The 20,413-nt window shown below is 48.1% G+C and overlaps 2 protein-coding genes across 3 annotated transcripts in view; one reads left to right on the top strand and one right to left on the bottom strand.

The window, feature by feature from the left end:
• On the bottom strand, window positions 1-15,695 carry POGLUT2 (protein O-glucosyltransferase 2). Its single transcript, XM_049778624.1, has 10 exons — window positions 15,489-15,695; window positions 11,299-11,504; window positions 9,589-9,794; window positions 9,408-9,485; window positions 7,531-7,703; window positions 7,202-7,439; window positions 5,395-5,604; window positions 3,687-3,776; window positions 375-482; window positions 1-158 (listed from the first exon to the last, which is right to left on the bottom strand). The coding sequence occupies exons 1-10, from the start codon at window positions 15,659-15,661 to the stop codon at window positions 141-143; spliced, it is 1,500 nt and encodes a 499-aa protein (XP_049634581.1). The 5' UTR covers window positions 15,662-15,695; the 3' UTR covers window positions 1-140.
• Window positions 15,696-16,181: 486 nt separating this feature from the next.
• Window positions 16,182-20,413, top strand: part of BIVM (basic, immunoglobulin-like variable motif containing) — a 29,329-nt gene continuing 25,097 nt past the window's right edge. For both annotated transcript variants that reach the window (XM_049778622.1, XM_049778623.1), the window contains exon 1: window positions 16,182-16,571. The gene's annotated coding sequence lies outside the window, so the exon portion shown is untranslated. The remainder of the gene's footprint in view (window positions 16,572-20,413) is intronic.

A 20,413-nucleotide genomic window follows, 5' to 3' on the forward strand; every position in this document is an offset into this window, starting at 1 on the left:
AAATCTATCTTTGTCATCCAAACAGAGTGGAATTTATTTATCCCGTCTGTGAAATTCCTAATTGAAAGACACTCCTTTTTCCAAATCCGGAGAGTCTTTGAAGCACCATTACTTATTTGAAGGGGTGGGAATTCTGTACATCAGAGTTCATCTTTGGTCTGCAATGGAGAAGAAAATAGTTAGAGACAAGACATTCTTCAGCAGATGAGAAAACTTGCATTCATTAGTACATTACATTCTCTTGAAGATGAAAACAAAGAAAAGAAAAAAGACTGTGAGAGGCTTTCAGGGTCCAGGAAATTATAAGAATTATCCCAAGGTCAAGTAACTCTCTATTGTAATGGAGTCTGACTCAGCATTTGGGTGCTGGTTACCTTTTTCCGGTGGCACCTGCAAGGGAAAAGGTCCTCTTCGGTCTGGGGTTCTACTAGCTTCATGCCCTCTCGGATCTGGGGCTCACTCACTTGTAACTTGGCATATTCCTGCAGAGGAAACCATACAAAAATGCCTCTGAGATGACATAGGTACCTCGGCCAGATTTGGTGCCTTGGACCATTCTAGAACATGGACTTTCAACTTGCTTGGCCAAGCGGGCCACGCCCCCTTGAGGCTGATTCTTGTTCTTTCTGTCCAGTTGTAGAACATGTAGGATTTTTTTCTTCACTACCTTCTGTCTCTCAGTGAACATGATCATACCCATGATGTTCCTAGACTGCCTTTTTGTGTGTGTCTGGTTTGTGGGGCACACCTGATGGCGCTCAGAGGTTACTCCTGGCTCTGTGCTCAAAAATCACCCAGGGCAAGCTTGGGGGACATCTGGGATTCAGGGCTCAAGCCCAGGTCCATCCTGGGTTGGCTATGTGCAAGGCAAATGCCTTACTGCTGTGCTATTGCTCAGGCCCCTTCCCTAGACTGCTATACCCACCATGGTTCACCTTTCTTTTTGTTTTTTTTTTTTGTTTGTTTGTTTTATTTTTGAGCCACATCCGAAAACACTCAGCACTCAGGGGTTACTCCTGGCTTTGCACTTGGAAATCACTCCTGGCAGTGGGCTGGAGGGTAGCACAGCTGTAGGGCATTTGCTTTGCATGCAGCCAGGTTCGATTTCTGGCATCCCATAGGTTCCCCCAAGCCTGCCAGGAGCGATTTTTGAGTGCAGTGCCAGGAGTAATCCCTAGGTATGGGAAGGAAAGAAAAAAGGAAGGAAGGAAGGAAGGAAGGAAGGAAGGAAAGAAGGAAAAAAGGAAGAAAGAAAGAAGGGAGGGAGGGAGGAATGAAGGAAGGGAAAGAAAGAAAAGAAGAAAGAGAAAGAAAAGAAAGAAAAAGAAAGGGGCCGGTGAGGTGGCGCTAGAGGTAAAGTGTCTGCCTTGCAAGCCTTAGCCAAGGAAGGACCGCGGTTCGATCCCCCCGGCGTCCCATATCGTCCCCCCAAGACAGGGGCAATTTTTCAGCGATTAGCCAGGAGTAACCCCTGAGCATCAAATGGGTGTGGGCCGAAAAACCAAAAAAAAGCAAGAGAGAGAGAGAGAGAGAGAGAGGGAGAGAGAGAGAGAGAGAGAGAGAGAGAGAGAGAGAGAGAGAGAGAGAGAGAGAGAGAAAGAAAGAAAGAAAGGAAGGAAGGAAGGAAGGAAGGAAGGAAGGAAGGAAGGAAGGAAGGAAGGAAGGAAAAGAAAGAAAGAAAGAAAGAAAGAAAGAAAGAGAAAGAAAGAAAGAAAGAAAGAGAAAGAAAGAAAGAAAGAAAGAAAGAAAGAAAGAAAGAAAGAAAGAAAGAAAGAAAGAAAGAAAGAAAGAAAGAAAGAAAGAAAGAAAGAAAGAACTCCTGGCAGTCTCGGGGGACCCTTATGGGATGCCAGGGAACAAACCTGGGTCAGCCACTTGCAAGGCGAATGCCCTCTCTGCTGTGCTACTGCTCTGGACCTCACCTACAACACTCTAGTCTGAGTGAACTAATAAATTAATATGCTCTTGCAGCCTTCTAGAAACCCAGATGGCAAATCTCCCCATTGCCAAATCCCCCCAGTGCTATTAGTCAACAGACTCTTTAGCCCTTCAAATTGGGGAAAAGGTTTAAACATAAAAATAGGGAAACCTATTTTTGCCTTGGATATGGGGCTCCATGTCTATAATTTTGAGACCTAAAATCTTGGTTAGGCATGGAAGAGATGTCGAGGGCAAAGACTGCATATTTGAGGCCTGTTTAGTCCCTAGCAACTCCCCCAAACCTAAGTCCAGTGTTACTACAAACCCATCATTTATAACTGCTTTGTTGTTTTGTTTTGGGGGTCCCCACACTTGTAAAGCTCATGACTAACTCCTAAATCTGAGCTCAGGGATCACTTCTGGCAGGATCAGGTGACCATATGGGATGCTGGGATTGAACATGGGTCAGCTGCATGCAAAGCAAACACTCTCCCTGCTGTGCTATTGGTCCAGACACCTGCATTTTTTTAATTTTTATTTTATTTTAATCTTTTGTTTTTGTTTTTGGGTCATACCCAGTGACACTCAGGGGTTACTCCTGTTTTTTTTTGTTTGTTTGTTTGTTTTTTTTTTGGGTCACAGCCAGCAGTGCTCAGGGGTTACTCCTGGCGCTATGCTCAGAAATCACTCCTGGCAGGCTCCAGGGACCATATGGAATGCCGGGATTTGAACCACAGACCTTCTGCATGCGAGGTAAACACCTTACCTCCATGCTATCTCTCCGGCCCCACTTTTTTTATTTTAAAGAAATATTTAAATAGCCTGTGATGTGTTAATTACAAATCCCTAAATCCATGGAAACAACTTCCAAGGGAAGTCAGGCTTGGAGCTGACTCCTAAGTTATTTTATTTGGAGGTCATAGCTCCAGAGCACAGGACCCACTGCCAGTGATTCTTGGCCTGGCAGTGCTTGGTCTGATGGCTCACAGCTCAGGCCCAGGGACACAAGGATGTTCGAGCCAGCAGAGCTGAGAGACCAGGAGTGGTCAGATAGTGAAGGATGGAAAATGGGGCCTTGTGCATGCAAGGCATGAGCTCCACCCTCTGAGGCATTTTGGAGCCAATACTGGCTGCAGTGCTGCCGAGAAACACCATTTCTCTGAAGCAACTCTGCAGGTCAGCATGATGCCTGACCATGGTCTCTAGTAGCAAAGCTTTGCTTTTCCTAGGGGAATATTTTCCCTGGATTTTTTTTTGTGTTGTTTTTCTTTTGGGGGCCACACCATGAGATGCTCAGGGTTTATTTCTGGCTTTGCACTCAGGAATCTACTCCTGGAAGACTCAATGGACATATGGGATGCCAGAGATGGAACCCCTGCTGGATGATCACTCTGTCCTCTCTAATTTTTTTTTTTTATCCAAAGGGCTGAGATATCTCTCATGCTACATACTCTGAGAAATTAGGTAAAGTATTTTCTGTTCCCAATAGCTCTCCTGACAAGTTGTGTAGGTCTTTGTCTTAAAAAGACATGCAGCTCAGGGATGAAGAAATAGCACCACAGTGGGGAGGCACCCAATCAGGTTCAATCCCCAGCATCCCATAGGATCCTTCAGGCACTGACAGGAATGACTCCTGAAGGCAGAGTCAGGAGAAATTCCCAAGCACTGCCTGGTGTAGACCAAAAAACCAAACGCCGCAAAACAAACAAACAAAAAAAAACAACTCACCCCAAAGAAACAAGCAAAACATTTGGAAAATGACTCACCTGGAACAGTTTAAAGTAGTAACAGAATATGTCGTCGCCCATAAGATTATTTCTAGCAAATTCTTGTCCTGCTTTTGCTATCTTCTTTGCCTGTGAGAACAACAAAATATTCTTTATCGAAGCATCTATTTTCCCCTTGCAAATTGAGCTTGAGAGTCTTTTTAGAGTGGGGTGAGAGTGGGAATAAGTGGGGGGACCTTTTGTGGGAATAGAAATAATTTTATGAGAGGGTATGACAAAAGTGAGTTACAGAGACATGAAAGTCTGAGATGCTTCACTTAAGTCTCTTGGGGGAAACAGGAACCATTACATAAAATTTTGATGGCTTGGTAAATGTAATGCAGGATGAGGACACACTACCTTCGCAAGTTTCAATAATTATTCTAAGGTTATATTTCATTTTTTTAAGAAGGTAGAAAAATGTGTCAGGGAGAGAGTGGGGCTGGAGCAATAGCACAGTGAGGAGGGGAGGGTGTTTGTCTTGCATGGGGATAACCAATGTTCGATTTCTGGCATCTCATATGGCTCCCCAAGCCTGCCAGGAGTGATTTCTGAGTGCAGAGCCAGGAGTAACCCCTGAGTACCACTGGGTGTGACTCCCCAATAAAACAAAAGTAGAGGAGAAAGGAGAAGAAACTCCTTATGTGGGGAAGAACTTGATAGAGAACAAAGTAGTCTGGGGTTTATTTCATGCAATTCCTCACTTCAATTCACCATCTCTCTTATCACACTGGCTTAACATTCAGATCACTAAAAAATCTAGAGCCTACTGGGGCTGGGGCAATCTAGCAAGCAGGGACTTGCCATGCAAGTGGCCAACCTGGGTTCCATCCCTGGTATCCATTAAGGCTCCCCTCACCCCCAGAACCACCAGGAGCAACTACTAAGCACAGGACCAGGAATAATCCCTGAGCACTGTTGAGAGAATATAAAGAGCAGGGGCCAACCTCAGCTCTGTGTAATCCCCAGAACACCATTGGGAGTGGAATAAAGAAAGGAAGAAAGAAGGAAAAAAGAAAAGGAGGGAAGAGAAAAGGAAAGGATGGAGAGAGGAAGGAAGGAGGAAACTTGATCACCCTCAAGGAAATATAAAATACATGGGGCTGAAGCAGTGGTTTGATCCCTGGCATCCCATACGGTCTTCCCAAGCCAGAAGCAATTTCTGAGCGCAAAGCCAGGAGTAACCCCTGAGCATCAACAGGTGTGGTGCCAAAACAAAACAAAACAAAAAAGGAAATATAAAATACAACTAAGGCCAAACATTTAGCTTCTTCTTTTTTTTTTTTTTTTTGGAAAGCCACTTCCGACAGTGCTCAAGGGTTACTCTTGGCTCTGCACTCAGAAATCACTCCTGGCAGGCTCAAGGGACCATATGGGATGCCAGGAATTGAACCCAGGTCCATCTCGGATCAGCCATGTGCAAGGGAAATGCCCTACCTCTGTGCGTTGCTCTGGCCCCTTTTTGTTTGTTTGACTTTTGGTGTTCTGAGCTTGGTAATCAGGGGTTGCTCCTGGTGGGTTTTGGAAAATAAGGCAGTGCTGGGAATGGAATATGCAACGTGTGCCCTGAGCACCTCCCTAGCCTCAAGGTGAAGTTTTCATTTCTGGTTCATGCAGACCTGGTGGGTGGGCTGTGGTCACCCTGCTGGGGTGATAAAACTCACCCCCCCTTCCAGAGAAGAGGTTTCCCCAGGGTACCCTTCTTTACCTCTTCGTCGTGCTCCTTGGCCCACCGCAGCTGGTCCAGCAGGTCGCTGAGGTTGCTCTTGACCGGGATGTAGTGGTGCCACGGCTGCAGCTGGCTGTAGAAGTGCTCGTAGTAGATGGAGTCCTGCTTCAGCACCACACTGTCGCCCCCCAGCAGGTAGGGCAGCCGGTAGGCAGCCACGGTGCCATCCACGTTGATCTGGTACTTGTGCTGCCAGGAATCAGAGCATCAGGAGCAGGAAATCAGGGTCTGCTGGGCATTCTTTCCTCCCATCTGCCCTTCCCTCCCTTCCCCACTCCGCTCCTTCCTCCTCTTCCCTGTTTCCTCCCCTCTCTTCCACCCTTCCTTTCTTCCATCCTTCCCTTCCCTTTTCATTCCTTCCTTCCCCTTCCCTTTCCTTCCTCCTTCTCCTCTCCTCCTCTCCCCTTCCTTTTTTCCCTTTTCTTTTTTAATAATTTTTTATTGATTCAAAGTCATCAACAACAAAATCAATACATCCAATCTATACAAAGGTATATTCAAAAGGGAGCAAAGGAGGGAGGTATGGGATGCATGCTGGGAACAGGGGCGCAGGGACAATTGTATTTAAGGTACACGTGACAGTGAATTAGGGCAATGCCCACCACCATTGCTGACCTCCCTCCACCATTGTTCTCAGCAGGCTTCCCACACCTCCACCCCTAGTTTCCTGAACTGCTTGTATAACAGGTCCTTTTTGCGTATATCTTCCTTCCTTCCTTCCTTCCTTCCTTCCTTCCTTCCTTCCTTCCTTCCTTCCTTCCTTCCTTCCTTCCTTCCTTCCTTCCTTCCTTCCTCCTTCCCTCCCTCTCCCCTTCCTTTCCCTTCTCCTTCCCACCCTATCCTTTTCTTTCCTCCTTCCCTTCCTTTCATTCTTTCCTTTCCGATTCCCTCTTTCTTCTTTCCTGTCTCCTTCCCTTTTCCCTTCTCTCCTTTCCCTCTTCCCTCTCTCCTTTTCCTTCCACCTTCCCTTCTCTTTCCTTCCCCTTTCCCTTCCCTCCCTCTTTCCTTCCTTCCTTCCTTTCTTTATTCCACTCCCAGTGGAGATCTGGGAACCATTCAGAGATGGGGTTGGCCCCTGGAGCCCCAGCCTTGTCCCTACAGCTCTTTCCTGCTGCTCTCCTTATTCTCCTCTCCCCAGACCTTAAGCTTCATCATCCATAGACACAAACTGTCTGGATCCTGCCCCTACTATGGTCCTCAGCAAGTGCTACTGTAGCACATACTGACCCTAAGTCACATTGATTTTGAAGCACTTAGATTTCACAAAGGAGCAATATCCTGATGATGGAGCAGCCAGGAATGGGTCCTGAGTCACAGAGTCAGGAGTAAGGCCTGAATCTCACTGATGTGACTCCAAAACAAATCAACAAGCCAACCACAAGAGAGGGCAAAGCAATAATATAGTAGAGAAGGCATTTGCCTTGCATACAAATGACCCAGGTTTGATTTCCGGGATCCCAGAGAGTCCCCTGAGCACACCAAGAATAAAGGCTGAGTGTTGCTGGATGTGGCTCCAAAACCAACCAACCAACCAACCAACCAACCAACCAACCAACCAACCAACCAACCACAAAAGGTGGTCTGATCAATGGCACAGTGGGGAGGGTACTTGCCTTGCACACAGCTAACCTGGGTTCGATTTCTGAACTCCCATATGGTCCTCTGGGACTACCAGAAGTAATTCCTGAGCACAGAGCTAGGGGTAAACCCTGAGCACTGCCAGGTGTAGCTGCCCACCAAATCCAACAAATAAATCCAATCAGGCCGGGATGGGGATAGTCCTCACCTTGAAGAAGTCGAAGAAGGAGATGTGCTTAACGATGGGCCCATATAGGCTCTCATCGTGCTGGAAGAAGAAGAAGTTGGTGAAGGCGGCGTCCAGAAGCTCGGGGTGCTTCCGGCTGAGCTTCACCAGCTCTAGCCTCTCCTTACGGCTGTCTCGGCCCCTCCATAACGCGGTACTGTTCTTGTTCTCCCAGGGCGGCCCTGTGTTGGCCTGGACTGACATCATATCCAGACTGACCCTGGGGGACACAAAGGGTGGCTGTGTCCTGGGATACACTGCGAGGGTTGGGGGACTGGACAGCGGGGCTCAGGGCAGGCAGCCCGGCTCACCGGCCCATGGTCTCCAGCACTGACTCAGTGAGGTCGTAGGTGGGCATCACGATGTCCTTGGAGTCTGTGGAGCCGCACCAGGAGAAGATGGGGTGCGGCTGGGCACTGGATTTCTTCCTTTCCAAAGGCCAGTCCCCCAAGTTCACAAAGAATTCCACATTGGGCATCTTCACCTGGAGGGGACAGCAGGGAGGGAGGGCACCTGCCTGTCACGGCTGGTAATGGGGACTCAGATCACTTTCTCTGAGTGGTCCAGAGCTATTTTGGCCACAGCTGATGGGGTCTGGGCCAGGCCTTTGCCAATGGGCTCCTGGGGATAAGTTGCTTCTTTGTTTGTTTGTTTGTTTGTTTGTCTAATCAGTTTTAAAATCAAATCATTGGGGCCAGAGAGATAGCACAGTGATGGGGTGTTTGCCTTGCATGTAGCCGACCTGGGTAGACCTTGGTTCCATCCCCAGCATCCCATATGGTCTCATAGCCAGCCAGGGGCAATTTCTGAGTGCAGTCCAGAAGAACCCCTGAGTGCCGCCGGGTGTGGCCCCCAAACCAATGAATCAATCAATAAGTAAAATTTAAAAAATGTGGTAAATTAAAAATATATATTAAGAAATGAAATTGAATCACTGTGAGATAAACAGCAACAAAGTTGTGTTACTCAGGGGACTGATTATATAAGATAATGTGTGTAAGCTGAACCCTTTCCCCAGCTTCCTTGTCTCCTAACATCTTTCTTTGAGATGTAAAAATCCACTGGACAGTTGTTTTTGTATCTGACTTGATATTTCCCCATCTGGGGCTGGGAGTTGGCTTGAAAAAAGAAAGGAGATTGGCTGTGGGCTTGGCAGAGAAAGCACATGGCAGCCAGAGAGAGGCCATGAGGCAGAAAGGCCATGAAGTAAAAGCAGACTAACTCTGATTAAGCTTTTGACTGGCTTGGTATTATTTCTCCTCTGCTACTCTGCTTCATCACACACAGCTGCCTAAGGGGTTAGAAACACAGCGCTTGGGTGGTCACATCAACTCTTAGATATTTTATTTTACAGCTGGGGATTGAACCTAGGTTAGCTGTGTACAAGGCAAGAGCCCTACTTGCTTTGCTATCACTCTGACCACATAATCTTTTTTTGTTTGTTTGTGTTTTGGCTTTGGGGTCACATCTAAGTGGCATTCTGGGGTTACTCCTGGCTCTACACCCAGAAGTCACTCCTGGCAGTCTGGGGGTGGTAGATCAGCTAGTGTAAGATGATACCCAGCTAGGAACGCAAAACAAAGGCTTTCTCCATCTTCCTCTTTCTTTTAAACCTAAACCCTTTGATATGTAAAAGCCCACCTGGACTTTACTCCACCCAACTCTTCTCACCTTGGTGAATTTTGTATTGGGAGAATAAAGAAAAGTCAGTCTGGCTTGGGGTGATGAGAGACCATAAAGAGACTGACTCCATGACTCTCTCCTGACTGGCTTGGTTTATTAATTCTCTGCAGCTACACTATCTGCATCAGATCCACCTGGGGGTGGAAATAAGCATGTGTGGCGATTTCACAATGTGGAGATTGATTTTATACTATGGGATAATGGGGATTGAACCCACGCCAGCCATATGCAAGGTAAGTGTACTATCACTCCAGCCCCTGGCCTCATGTTCTATTTATTTATTTATTTGGTTTTCTGGGTCACACCCAGTGGCACTCAAGGGTTACTCCTGGCTCTGCACTCAGAAATTGCCCCTGACTCGGGAGACCATATAGATAGATGCTGGGGATCAAACCCATGTCCATCCTGGGTTAGCTGTGTGCAAGGCATGGCCTCATGTTCTTACCTTGAACCATTCCACTGGGCTCCAATGGTCTGTCAGGCCCAGGAGAGAGGCAGCACTTACCTTTCTAGTGAGAGAAAGCAGGATGGCGTCCATGAAGATCCGAAACCCAACATGTTCCCCGTGAGTCTTGATGTAAACCTTTGAGAGAAGCAAAGCACTTCCTGGGTCGGAAAAGAGCCCAAAGGCCCCAGGGAGAAATTACAAGGACCAGCCCAGCCCTATGTGCTCAGCCATTGCCTACCTTGTTGTCCTTCACCGTGTAGTGACACAAGCTCTGCCTCTGTCCAAACCTCTTTGGGATTTCCACAGCAATTTTGTCTGGATCAACAGTGGTGAAGGGCTCCAGGTCTTTCTCAATCTGAGGGATGGACTCAGGACAGCTCATCTCTCGCAGCCACGCAGTGCTATCCTCCATGGGACAGTCGCAATTCTCATGGTACACTGGGCCTGCTCACGTGCCAGGGACATAGGCTTAAGGAGTGACACTGGGAGACAGGTGGAAAACCCTCACCCAGGGACTTCTGACCTCCTTACTTGGGGAAGGTATTTACTGTCTGACTCCTTTTCATAATAAAAACAGCTTTATTATTGGGGTCGGAGGGAACAGTACAGCGGGGAGTGCATTTGCCTTGCACATGGCTTACTCAGGTTCTATCCTCGGCATCCCATAGGGTCCTCTGAACACCTCCAGGAGTAATTTCTGAGCTCAGAGCCAGGAGTAACCCCTGAGCACTGCTATATGTAGCCCCAAACAAAGAAACAAAAACAAAATAGTTTTTGGCCAGAAAATAGTGCACCGGGTTGGGTAATAGCCTTGTGCGTAGCTGACCCAGGTTCAAACTTCAAGATTCCAAGTGGTCATCTAAAGTTGCCAGAATTGATTTCTGAGTGCAGAGCCAGGAGTAAACCCTGACTGCCACTGAGTGTATCCCCGAAACAAAACAAAATATTAAAAAAATAAAAACCCAAAAAAAAAATAAAACCAAAACAAAAACAAATACCTTTATTACACTCACAGCCAAGACATTCTTCTGTCTGGAAAGTATTTTGTGGCCAAGTTATAAAAATTTCAGAGAAAGCAACTTGGTAGTATTTTTTTCTCCTTCCTCTATTCTGGCTACTGTTCATTATATTTTATGAATTTAAGAATAACCAAACATTGGCAAAAGGTCACCAGAGAAGCCTACCTGTTTTCATGACAGACTACTGTGAAACAAATGTTTTTTTCTTGTGAGTTGTTGTTTTTGGGACACACCTGCTGCTGTTCATAGTTTATTCCTGGCGCTGTGCTCAAATTCATTTCTAGCGGTGCTCAGTAGGGCTATAGTTGGTGCTGGGGATTGAATCCAGGTGGGCTACATGCAATGATGGCATTATCTACTACACTACCTCTCTGGCCCCCAAATGAATATTTCTGATACTCTCTTATATCTTATATAACCAAGGTCTCTAAAGGTGTCAGGTTTTCTTAAAGGGTTCACCATTATCAATACTAACAAGGTGAGGCCAAAGCAATAGCATAGTGGGTTGGACGTTTGCCTTGCACGTGGCTGACCAGGGTTCGATTTCAGGCATCCCATATGGTCCCCCGAAATTTTGCCAGGAGTGATTTCTAAGCACAGAGCCAGAAGCAACCCCTGAGTACCACTGAGTGTGGCCCAAAACCAAAAGAAACAAACAACAAACCAACATCATATTCAAATCAGTATACATATACTGATATATATGTATGTATACTTCATATATACACACACAAATAGATACACACATGTGTGAGTGTGTGTGGGTTAAGTATTGGGTTTTGGGCCACACTTGAATGAGCTCAGGGAGGACTCTTGGCTCCGCACTCAGGGATCACTTTTGGTCACACTCAGGGGACCATCTGAAGCCCCAGAACTGAATACTAAGTGCCCTCCCCAACATTCTACTGCCGTATCCCTGAATTCAATACCTTTTAACATGTATGGAGATTTGGCCACATGGCGACCTTGGAACTTGACCTCCACCTTCAGGCTTTTGTAGCTCGCGTACAACCTGTACCTGACGATAAAGGACCCATCCTTTCGGTCCAACACCTGGATTCCAACCCGCGTGAACTGCTCGTCGGGGGCCGAGATTTTAATCTCAAACACCTTTTCTCCGGGAGAAGATGTGAATCTGTGAGGGTAAGGGCCAGGAGATTCAGGTTACTTCAGCTATCAGTCCCCCCGCACCCCAAGACCACGGGATCCAGTCTTCCCCCTCCCCCTTCTCCCCTACCTTGTTTGCTGCTTTTGCTTTGAGTACCAACATGAGGAGAAACATCAGAGAAAATGAATGACCACAAAATAAAAGATGGCAATGGCCAGGAGAACATGTATGTTCTGTGAAAACTGCAAGGGATTCTGAAGATGCTGAATCTGTTCCCACCTCTACCTCAGCAACACAGGTCATGCCTGAACCTCACATGTGTCCGGACCGCACATTCCTGCAGAGCATCTGTGCTGGCTCTGTGCCTGGTGGGAGGCATGTTCATGGCCCCTGTATTTACTCTCATTCTGCTCCTCTACCCAGAAATGCCCCTCTCTTCCCTTTCTTCTTCTCTTCCTTCCTCTCTTCCTCCCTTTTTTCCTTCTCTCCCTCCCTTGATTCTTTCTTGTTACTTTAAAATCATGTAATCATGTTTATTCTTCCCATCTCTTTTTTACTTTTTTTTTTTTTTTTTTTAGTTTTTGGGTCACACCCAGCGGTGCTCAGGGGTTACTCCTGGCTGTCTGCTCAGAAATAGCTCCTGGCAGGCACGGGGGACCATATGGGACACCGGGATTCGAACCAACCACCTTTGGTCCTGGATCGGCTGCTTGCAAGGCAAACGCCGCTGTGCCATCTCTCCGGGCCCTCTTTTTTACTTTTTACAGGTGTTTTGGGGCCATACCTGGTGGAGTTCAGGGGTTACTCCTGGCTCTGCACTCAGAAATTACTCCTGGCAGGCTCAGGGGACCATATGGGATCAAACCTAGGTCTGTCTTGACTCAGCTGCGTGCTCTCGCTCCGATTCCTTTTCCCCTCTCTTACACTGACCCTATGATCAGGAGTCTGATTCCAATTTACTGTTCAGCATTTGACATCTGCTTGGGACACTGTTAGCTGTACATCCACAGTGTCCTTGTCTCATCATTCCCAATGATTTTTTTGTCCTTGGGTCACCCCTTGGGGGCGCTCAGGACCTATTCCTGGCCCTGCACTCAGAAATCACTCCCAAAAGGGTTTGGGAGACCTTATGAAATGCGAGGGACTGAACCCTGGGCCAGCCGTGTGCAAGACAAATGCTCTCTCTGCTGAGTTATCACTCCAGCGCCCCAGTGATTTTTATACATGTTTAAATAGTTTTGGACCCTGTCAGAACTGGCTCTGATCTCTGGCTCTGTTCTCAGGTATCACGCCTGAGGAGCTTGGGGAATCCTAGGGAATGCTGGAGATGAAATCTGAGTTGGCCATGTCAAGGGCAAGCGCCCTGCCTACTGCAATATTGCACAGGCCTCTGTATATGGCTAGTTCCATAAAAGGGATAGTTGCTTGAGGTTTGGGGAAGTGACTCAGGTATCTAACATCTGATCTCTGGCACTCTCTGAAGCACTGCAAAATATTGCCCAGGTAAAGCCCTGGACATTGCCTGGAGTGGCCACCATAAGTAAACAAACAAAAAGGCCAAGAAATTACCTTGAGGGTAGGAGCTGTTTATTTTTGGTTTTGTTTTTGGGCCACACCCGGTGACGCTCAGGGGTTACTGCTGGCTCGATGCTCAGAAATTGCTCCTGGCTTGGGGGATCATATGGAATGCCGGGGGGGGGGGGGGGGGATAGAACCGAGGTCCGTCATAGGTCAGCGCGTGCAAGGCAAATGCCCTACCGATTGTGCCATTGCTCTGGCCCCAGGAGCTGTTTATTTTTACTTTTTGCTTGTCTTTGGACATCCTTCCCACTGTGCTTGGGAGGGAACTTGCGTGGCACTTGGGTATTGCATCTGATAGTGCTCAAGTCTTCTCCTGGCACTGCTCTCAGTGCCTGGCAAGACTCAGCAGTCCACATGCAGTGCGAGGGATGGAACCTAGGATGGCTGTGTGCAAGGCAAGCACCTTCCTATTGTACTATTGCTCTGGTCCTGAAGCTCTTTTTTATTCATCTCAATAACACAGGCAATATACATTTTTTTTAATTTGCATTTTTGGGCCACACCCAGCAGTGCTCAGGGGTTAGTCCTGGTTCTGCACTCAGAAATCGCTCCTGGCAGGCTCAGGGAACCATATGGGATGCCTGAAATTGAACCCAGGTTTGTCCCGGGTCAGCTGCATGCAAGGCAAATGCCCTACCACTGTGCTATCTCTCTGCCCTAGCAATAAACATTTCTTTGGAAGAAGGAACTCCTTATCTCTGAATGCCTTAAACAGATAAAAATGCTTTTTTGGATCCAATTTATTTTATATATATCCCAACTGGAATATTTTTGTCATTTTTGAGCCATACCTGGCAGCGCTCAGGGATTACTCTTGGCTTTGTGTTCAGAAATCGATCCTGGCAAGCTCAGAGGACCATTTGAGATGCCGAGGATCGACCGGGTTTGTCCCGGGTAGGCCGCGTGCAAGGCAAACGCCTTACTGCTGTGTTATTGCTCTGGCCCCCCAACTAGAAGTTTGTGATCACAGGACGCTTCAAAAGATAATGGTGTTTTCGGGCAATAGAGATGGTTTAAAGGGCTGGAGCATAGGTTTGATCCCTATCACCACACAGTTTCATGAGCATCTTTTTTTTTTTTTTGTTTTTTGGGCCACACCCGTTTGATGCTCAGGTTCATGAGCAGGGAGCAGTCCCTGAGCACTACCTAGTGAGAACCCTCCTACCAAAGGTAACAATATTTTAAAAAAACATTTCCTATTCTTTTAAAAATCAGCATTACAAATCATGCTCAGACATGGATAAAGGCCAGTCTGGAGGCTCCAGATCAGTGACATCATGGGAAACTTCTTGAATCATTGTTCTGGCTCTGAAGATTTTTATGATGTTATTTAATTCTCCCAAAGTGTACTATTTATAGCCACAACTTTTCTTTTCTTGTCTTGGAAAAGTTCTTACTGCCTAGACTGGTTTTTCTTCCAAAAACTTCTCCAGTCAGCATTCGCCAAGTACAAAAAACAAAACCAAACTATTTTCAGAAGTGAAATCTAGGGACTGGAGTGATAGCACTGTGGCAGGGAGTTTGCCTTGCACATGGCAGACCCAGGATGGACCTGACTTTGATTCCCAGCATCCCTTATGGTCCCCACAGCCTGCCAGGAGCGATTTCTGAGCCCAGAGCCAGGAGTAACCCCTGAGTACTGCTGGGTGTGGCCCAAAAACTAAAAAAAAAAAAAAAAAAAAAAAAAAAGAGTGAAGTCTAGTAAAGGATAAAAACGGGCAGAACTCAATGGGAGACATGTACCTCTGTGACATACAAAAGACTCATATTTGATCCACACTCTCTCAAGGGATGTTTAATTTGGATTTCTTTGAGTTTCCACACATACTCCCCAACAGATCTGGAACCGAATGAAAACAGTGGTGGCACAAGAAAAAATAAAAAGGAAACTAACCAAGATTTTTTTTTTTTTTTGGTCACACCCAGCAGTCCTCAGAGGTTCCTCCTGGCTCTATGCTCAGAAATCGCTCCTGGCAGGCTCGGGGGACCATATGGGATGCCGGGATTCAAACCACTGTCCTTCTGCATGCAAGGCAAACATCTTACCTCCATGCTATCTCTCCGGCCCCACTAACCAAGATTCTAATATTGAAGCTGTCCATTCCTGCCTCACTTGGGCCTACTCAAGGCAAAATTGTACTTCTTGCAAAGTGGTGAACTTGACCACCTCCCTCCCCAAAGATGGGGGGAATCTATCAAATCATCCAGGAGAAGACTTAGTTCAGCATCATTTCTATAACAACAGAGGAAAAAGACTTGTATGGGAAAAAATAGTAGACAGGGAGGTCCCTCCAAGCTCCCCTCTAAGATGTCTCAGTCCAGTGGAGAACCGAGTTCCTGTTAGGATGAAAGTTAAGTGGAGACCCCCTCGTCCTTTTCCAAGACGTAACCATGCTCCCCGATAGTTAGGGCACCCTTCTCTCCACTCACCTTTTTCCTGAGGTATCCACCGCCTGAATGTAGAAGTAGCGGGCCGGGAGCACCACTGCAGCCTTTAACCCGGGTCCCCATATTTCGCTTTTCTCGGGGCTCAGCTGCCCCTTCCCGCTAGCCTGGGCAAATGCTCCCCCAAAGCAGTAGCCAAGTAGCCAAAGACTCCACATAGAAGAGGCAGCACAGGCCAAAGTATCCAGGCGGTAAATGAGGGCTTCACAGGCGGGGATGAGAGTCTTGGGGACAGGATCCCAAGGCTGGTTTGGTGACAGGGGCCAAACACAGCTTGCAAAAAGTTTGCAGTGTCAGGCAGGCGGGGGGCTGGCGGGTCTCCCTCCCTCCAGTGCCTGCAGCAGCAGCAAAGTCACAAGCACACTGGGACCTTCTTTTGTCCCTGAAGGATGGCAGCCAGCTCCACAGAAGCCACCTCGCCTCTCTCTCCCCGGACAATGGTCACCGTAGGAGGCTCCGGCAAGTTTAGCATCCTTGGAATGGGGGGGGGGGGGGGCGGGAGCAAAGGCTTTGGGGAATCTGGATCTTGGCTCTTGGATCAGCAAGATCCAAGGTGTGGCCTAACGGATTGGACTGGGTGATTGGGTGACGCGCGTGTCAGGGTTGAATAAAGTCCTTTCCCAGTGGCTGGCGGGGTTCCCTGGGACCTGTAGTTTCTGTGCCCCGCTTAGCGGAAATCCTGCCTGGTGTCTATCTCCACTCCACGATCGATTAATTCAGCCCGGCTTCCAGGGAGCTCGCCTGCCTGCCTGCCTGCCAGTTCTGCACTCCAGATGCCCCAGATTTGGAGAGGGGCGCACGGCTTTGGGGGAGCTCCGGGCCGCTGGTGCCGTTGGCAAGCCTTCACCCCCGGGGCTGCCAGGGGTTGCCCATGAGCACAGAAGCTCCGCAGCCGGGTGCAGCCGTCCCTGACGCTGTCCCCGATGGGACGACGGTCGCCGGCCCCAGGGTGACCAGAGGCGCGTCCCGGGCCTCGCCTCGCAGCCTCTGATCCGGATCCCCGGGGTGCTGGTGGGATCTGCTGCAGCAGCCTTGCAGCTACCCGACCCGGAGAGCTTAGCCGGAGAGGTGGGCCTGGGCCAAAGGGATGGATGGGGAGGTGGCCAGGGGCCATGCGCTCTGCGGACTTGGCACTGGGTACATGGGGGGGGCTTGGCAACTGTGTCTGGCACTGACCAGATTGCGGGGATCAGTGGCCCAGTTTGGAGTCCCGAGGCCTCCGAGCAGTGGCCACTGCGTCTTGGGGTGCCGGTTATCCAGAGAGAGTAGGGCGCACCTCTAGGGCGCACAGTGTTGGAGAGGTCTGGGGAAGAAGGAGATGCATCAGCTTGGGAACAAAGCTTCATAGATATATATTAGTTATTTTTTTGGGGTGCACCCGAGTCTGGATGCTGGTGGCCTTCAATCAAACGGAGCAGGGCCCAGGCCCTGGCCCCTTAGCGCAAGGTGGTCCTGGCACGACCACTCGGGGGGCGCGCGGTGTGGACACCCCGGAGCACCGGATTTTGGGCCTCCCTTGCAAAGCTGCCTGGAAATCTCTACTCGCTGGCTTGGGCCTGGGTTGTTTTGCAAAGCAGCATGTCCTACGTTTTTGCAGTTGCTGGTAAAGAAATCCACTCGTGCTTTCCAACGCGCGCATCTGGGGACCTTTCTCACCGAGTGTGTCCCCCCCCCCCCCCATCAGTCCCTGCTGCAGTTGGTGGCTGCCTCTCCTTTCCCCCCTCGAGTCCTGGGCCTGCATGGGCTTGTGGCCATCTGGAGCTTAAGGCCCAGTCGAGAGGCTGGAAAACTGAGAGGGATTCTGGGGGGCTTCGCTGGGTGCAAGAAGGGGAGCCCGGACCCCCTGGGAGTGAGCAGGGTGGTTGCCCCAGAGAGAAAGCACTACTGGTTGCTTGCTGGTGGGGGTAGGCCCACTTGCTGAGCTGTGTAGCAAGGGGTGGTGAGTTTGCTCAGGGACCCCTGGGAGCCTTCCTGGCTTCGGGTCAGACCTCAGGAAGCTGCATGGAAGGTTGAGGAGGGGCCCTAGAAATGACCAGTGGGCCCCACTGCGGTGTTCACTCCTCTAGTCCAGTTCTGGCGCATTGCCCAGCCTTGGTTCGGTCACTTTCCTGCCCCAGTTTCTCCTGATGCAGTTCGCACAAAACTGTCGCAGGTTTGTGGCCTTCCTGTATGTAGACTTTGAAGGAGTTTTTGTTCTTTAAGCAAACCTGATCTTTTGGAAAAGATGCAGTAAAACAATATTTTTTTTTCTGAAAAGAATCCTCTAGGTCGCTTGGCCTTGAGACCTGCATTACAGAACTACCCTCCTTCCAGTGACTTTTAAAAAAAATTCTGCAGCTCTAGTGCATGTGTTAATAGTTTTTTGATTGCACCCTGGGAATATTTGGGTAAAACAGGGACTGTTTATTTATTTTTCTGAATGAAGCATCAGCAGAGCCATTAACCTGTGATCAGTCTTACTGGTAAAATGTGAGTAGGAAGGGGCCAGAGTGATTACTAAATTAAGCACCAGCAAGATTACTAAGGACATTGGCTGACTTGGTCCCCAAGTGGGTAGACTCTACCAGGGTTACAGAGAGACTCTGCAGGATGTAGGCACTTAAAAAAATTGTTTGTGGGGTCCTGAGCTTTAGCACTGCAAAGAGGGCCTTTGCTTTGCATGTGGCTTACTTGAGTTCGATACCTGTCATCCCGTGTATCCCTGATTCTGTCAGGAGTGATTCCTGTGTACAGAGCCGGAAATAACCCCTGAGCACTACTGGTTGAGACCCAACCTCCCCAAAATGTGTTTGTGGGGAACAGCAATAGTACAACGGGAAGGCTATTGGCTTTGCACATGGCCTGCCTGTCTTTGATTCCCAGCACCCCATGTGGTCTCCCAAGATATGGACTCAGGCAAAAATGATGCCTGAGCACAGAGCTGGCTAGGAGAAAGCCCTCAATACCGCTGGGTATGGTCCCCCCCAAACCAAAATAATAATGATAAAGTTGTTTGTGAATGAGCCTTCTGCAAATACTCAACTTCTGGGATGCATTTCCCAAATTGCAGAAAATAGACCTTCACCCAGAAGCTCAAACTACACAAAGACAGTTGAAAAACTGGCCCAGTAAGACTCCCTGAAAAAGTATGTGTGTGTGTGTGTGTGTGTGTGTGTGTGTGTGTGTGTGTCTTGGGGCCACTCGGTGTTTGAAACTGGTTGCAAAGAAACCAGCCCCCAGAGATTGAGCCCTGAAGGAAGAGAGGAGGGAGAATGAGAGTTGGGATGGAGCCTGCCAGCATAGAGGGGAAGCAACTGAGCAGAAGATAAACCTTCTCAGCCAGAGAGTCCCGTCATTTGTTATTTGAAGCTGTTGTTGGTTCCTATATGCATAAAAGGTTTTTCTCACTTTCTTTTCTTTTTGAGTTTGTTCCACATTTAGTGGACACTGATAGGAATAGAAATGCCAACTCTGGGGCAAGAGGGGAGGCCCTGCAGAGGGGATCCCCCAGGCCAGAACTGCACCAGGACCTGAGCTTGGATGCCAGTGATGATTTTCTTCCATCGTGATGTGACTTTTGTGCTTAATTACTTTGCAGAAGGCCTGAGAACACGGTGGCATTAGGCTTGATGGTCAGACTGGGTAAGACATAGCATGCACAGCCTTTGCTTCAGGAATTAGGGGTATTGTCATTTTTGGTGTTAATTTTGTTTTGGTTAGGTATATAATCCAAAATGATTTGATTGGCAATAATATATGGGATTAGCCTCGGTGTTGTCTCCTATGTCTTATTATATCATCGAATGACGCAGGTTTTCTAAGAGGTTTCCATAATGGGTGGTTTAAAATAGGAAGATTTTTTTTTTATGCTATTTCAAACTTATTACTGATTACAGGTCTGTGCTGATGGGGTTGATCTTGGTGGGTTTTAGTTGGTGCGAGTGAATAATGCTGCTAAGAACATTTGTGTGAACATATGTCTCTATTTCTCGGGTATTGATCGAGGTGTGAAGTTGTTGCCTCCTATGTTAACTCTATATTTAAATGTTTGAGGATTTCTCCCAAAGTGACTGAAGCATTTGACTTTCAGTCAGCAAAGCCTGCAGCATTTTTGCTGCAGCAAGACTGTTCCCTAGCCCCTCCCCATCTTGTTATTGCCGTCCTAATGGGTATAAATGAGGTACCTTGAGGACTTATACTCAGTTCCTGATGGCTAGTGATGTTGTAATATTTTTCTGTTTTAATTGAATCTTTGTGAGAGCCATAGAAAGTCGTTTGTGATTGAGTTTTGTCATACAATGCTCCCTTTTTTTGTTTTTGGGTCACACCTGGCGGTGCTCAGGGGTTACTCCTGGCTCTGTGCTCAGAAATCACTCCTGGCAGGCATGGGGGATCATATGGGATGCTGTCCTGGTTTGGCTCATGCAAGGCAAAAGCCCTATCGCTGAGCCCTCTCTCCAGTCCCACAATGTCCCTTTGGACAAATGTCCCATCATTTTTGGAGAAGTGGCTGTTTAGTTTGCCCACATTTCTTTGGGGGTAGCCAATGTTGGTGATGCTCAAGGTTACCCCTGGCTCTGTGCTCAGGGAATCACCCCTGATTGGCTTGCTGGGAACCATAAGGGATACCAGGGATCCAATTCTGCACTGCCACTTGCAAGGCAATTGCTTTACCTACTGTATTATCTCTCTGGCCCAAGTCTGCTCATTTTTTTAACTGAGTTATTTTGTTTTTGATTTTGATTTTTGGGCCACACTCAGCAGAGCTCAGGGGTTACTCCTGGCTGTGTACAGACATTATTCCTGTCATAACTGGGGGGATCAAGGGATTAAACCCAGGCCAGGTGTGCTACCTGCCTTTCCGGGCCTATTATTGTTAATGTTGTTGTTTGAGCCACACCCTGTGATGTTCAGGGCTTATTCCAGGCTCT

The sequence above is a fragment of the Suncus etruscus genome, chromosome 8 (genome assembly GCF_024139225.1).
Source record: "Suncus etruscus isolate mSunEtr1 chromosome 8, mSunEtr1.pri.cur, whole genome shotgun sequence".
Lineage (NCBI taxonomy): Eukaryota > Metazoa > Chordata > Mammalia > Eulipotyphla > Soricidae > Suncus > Suncus etruscus.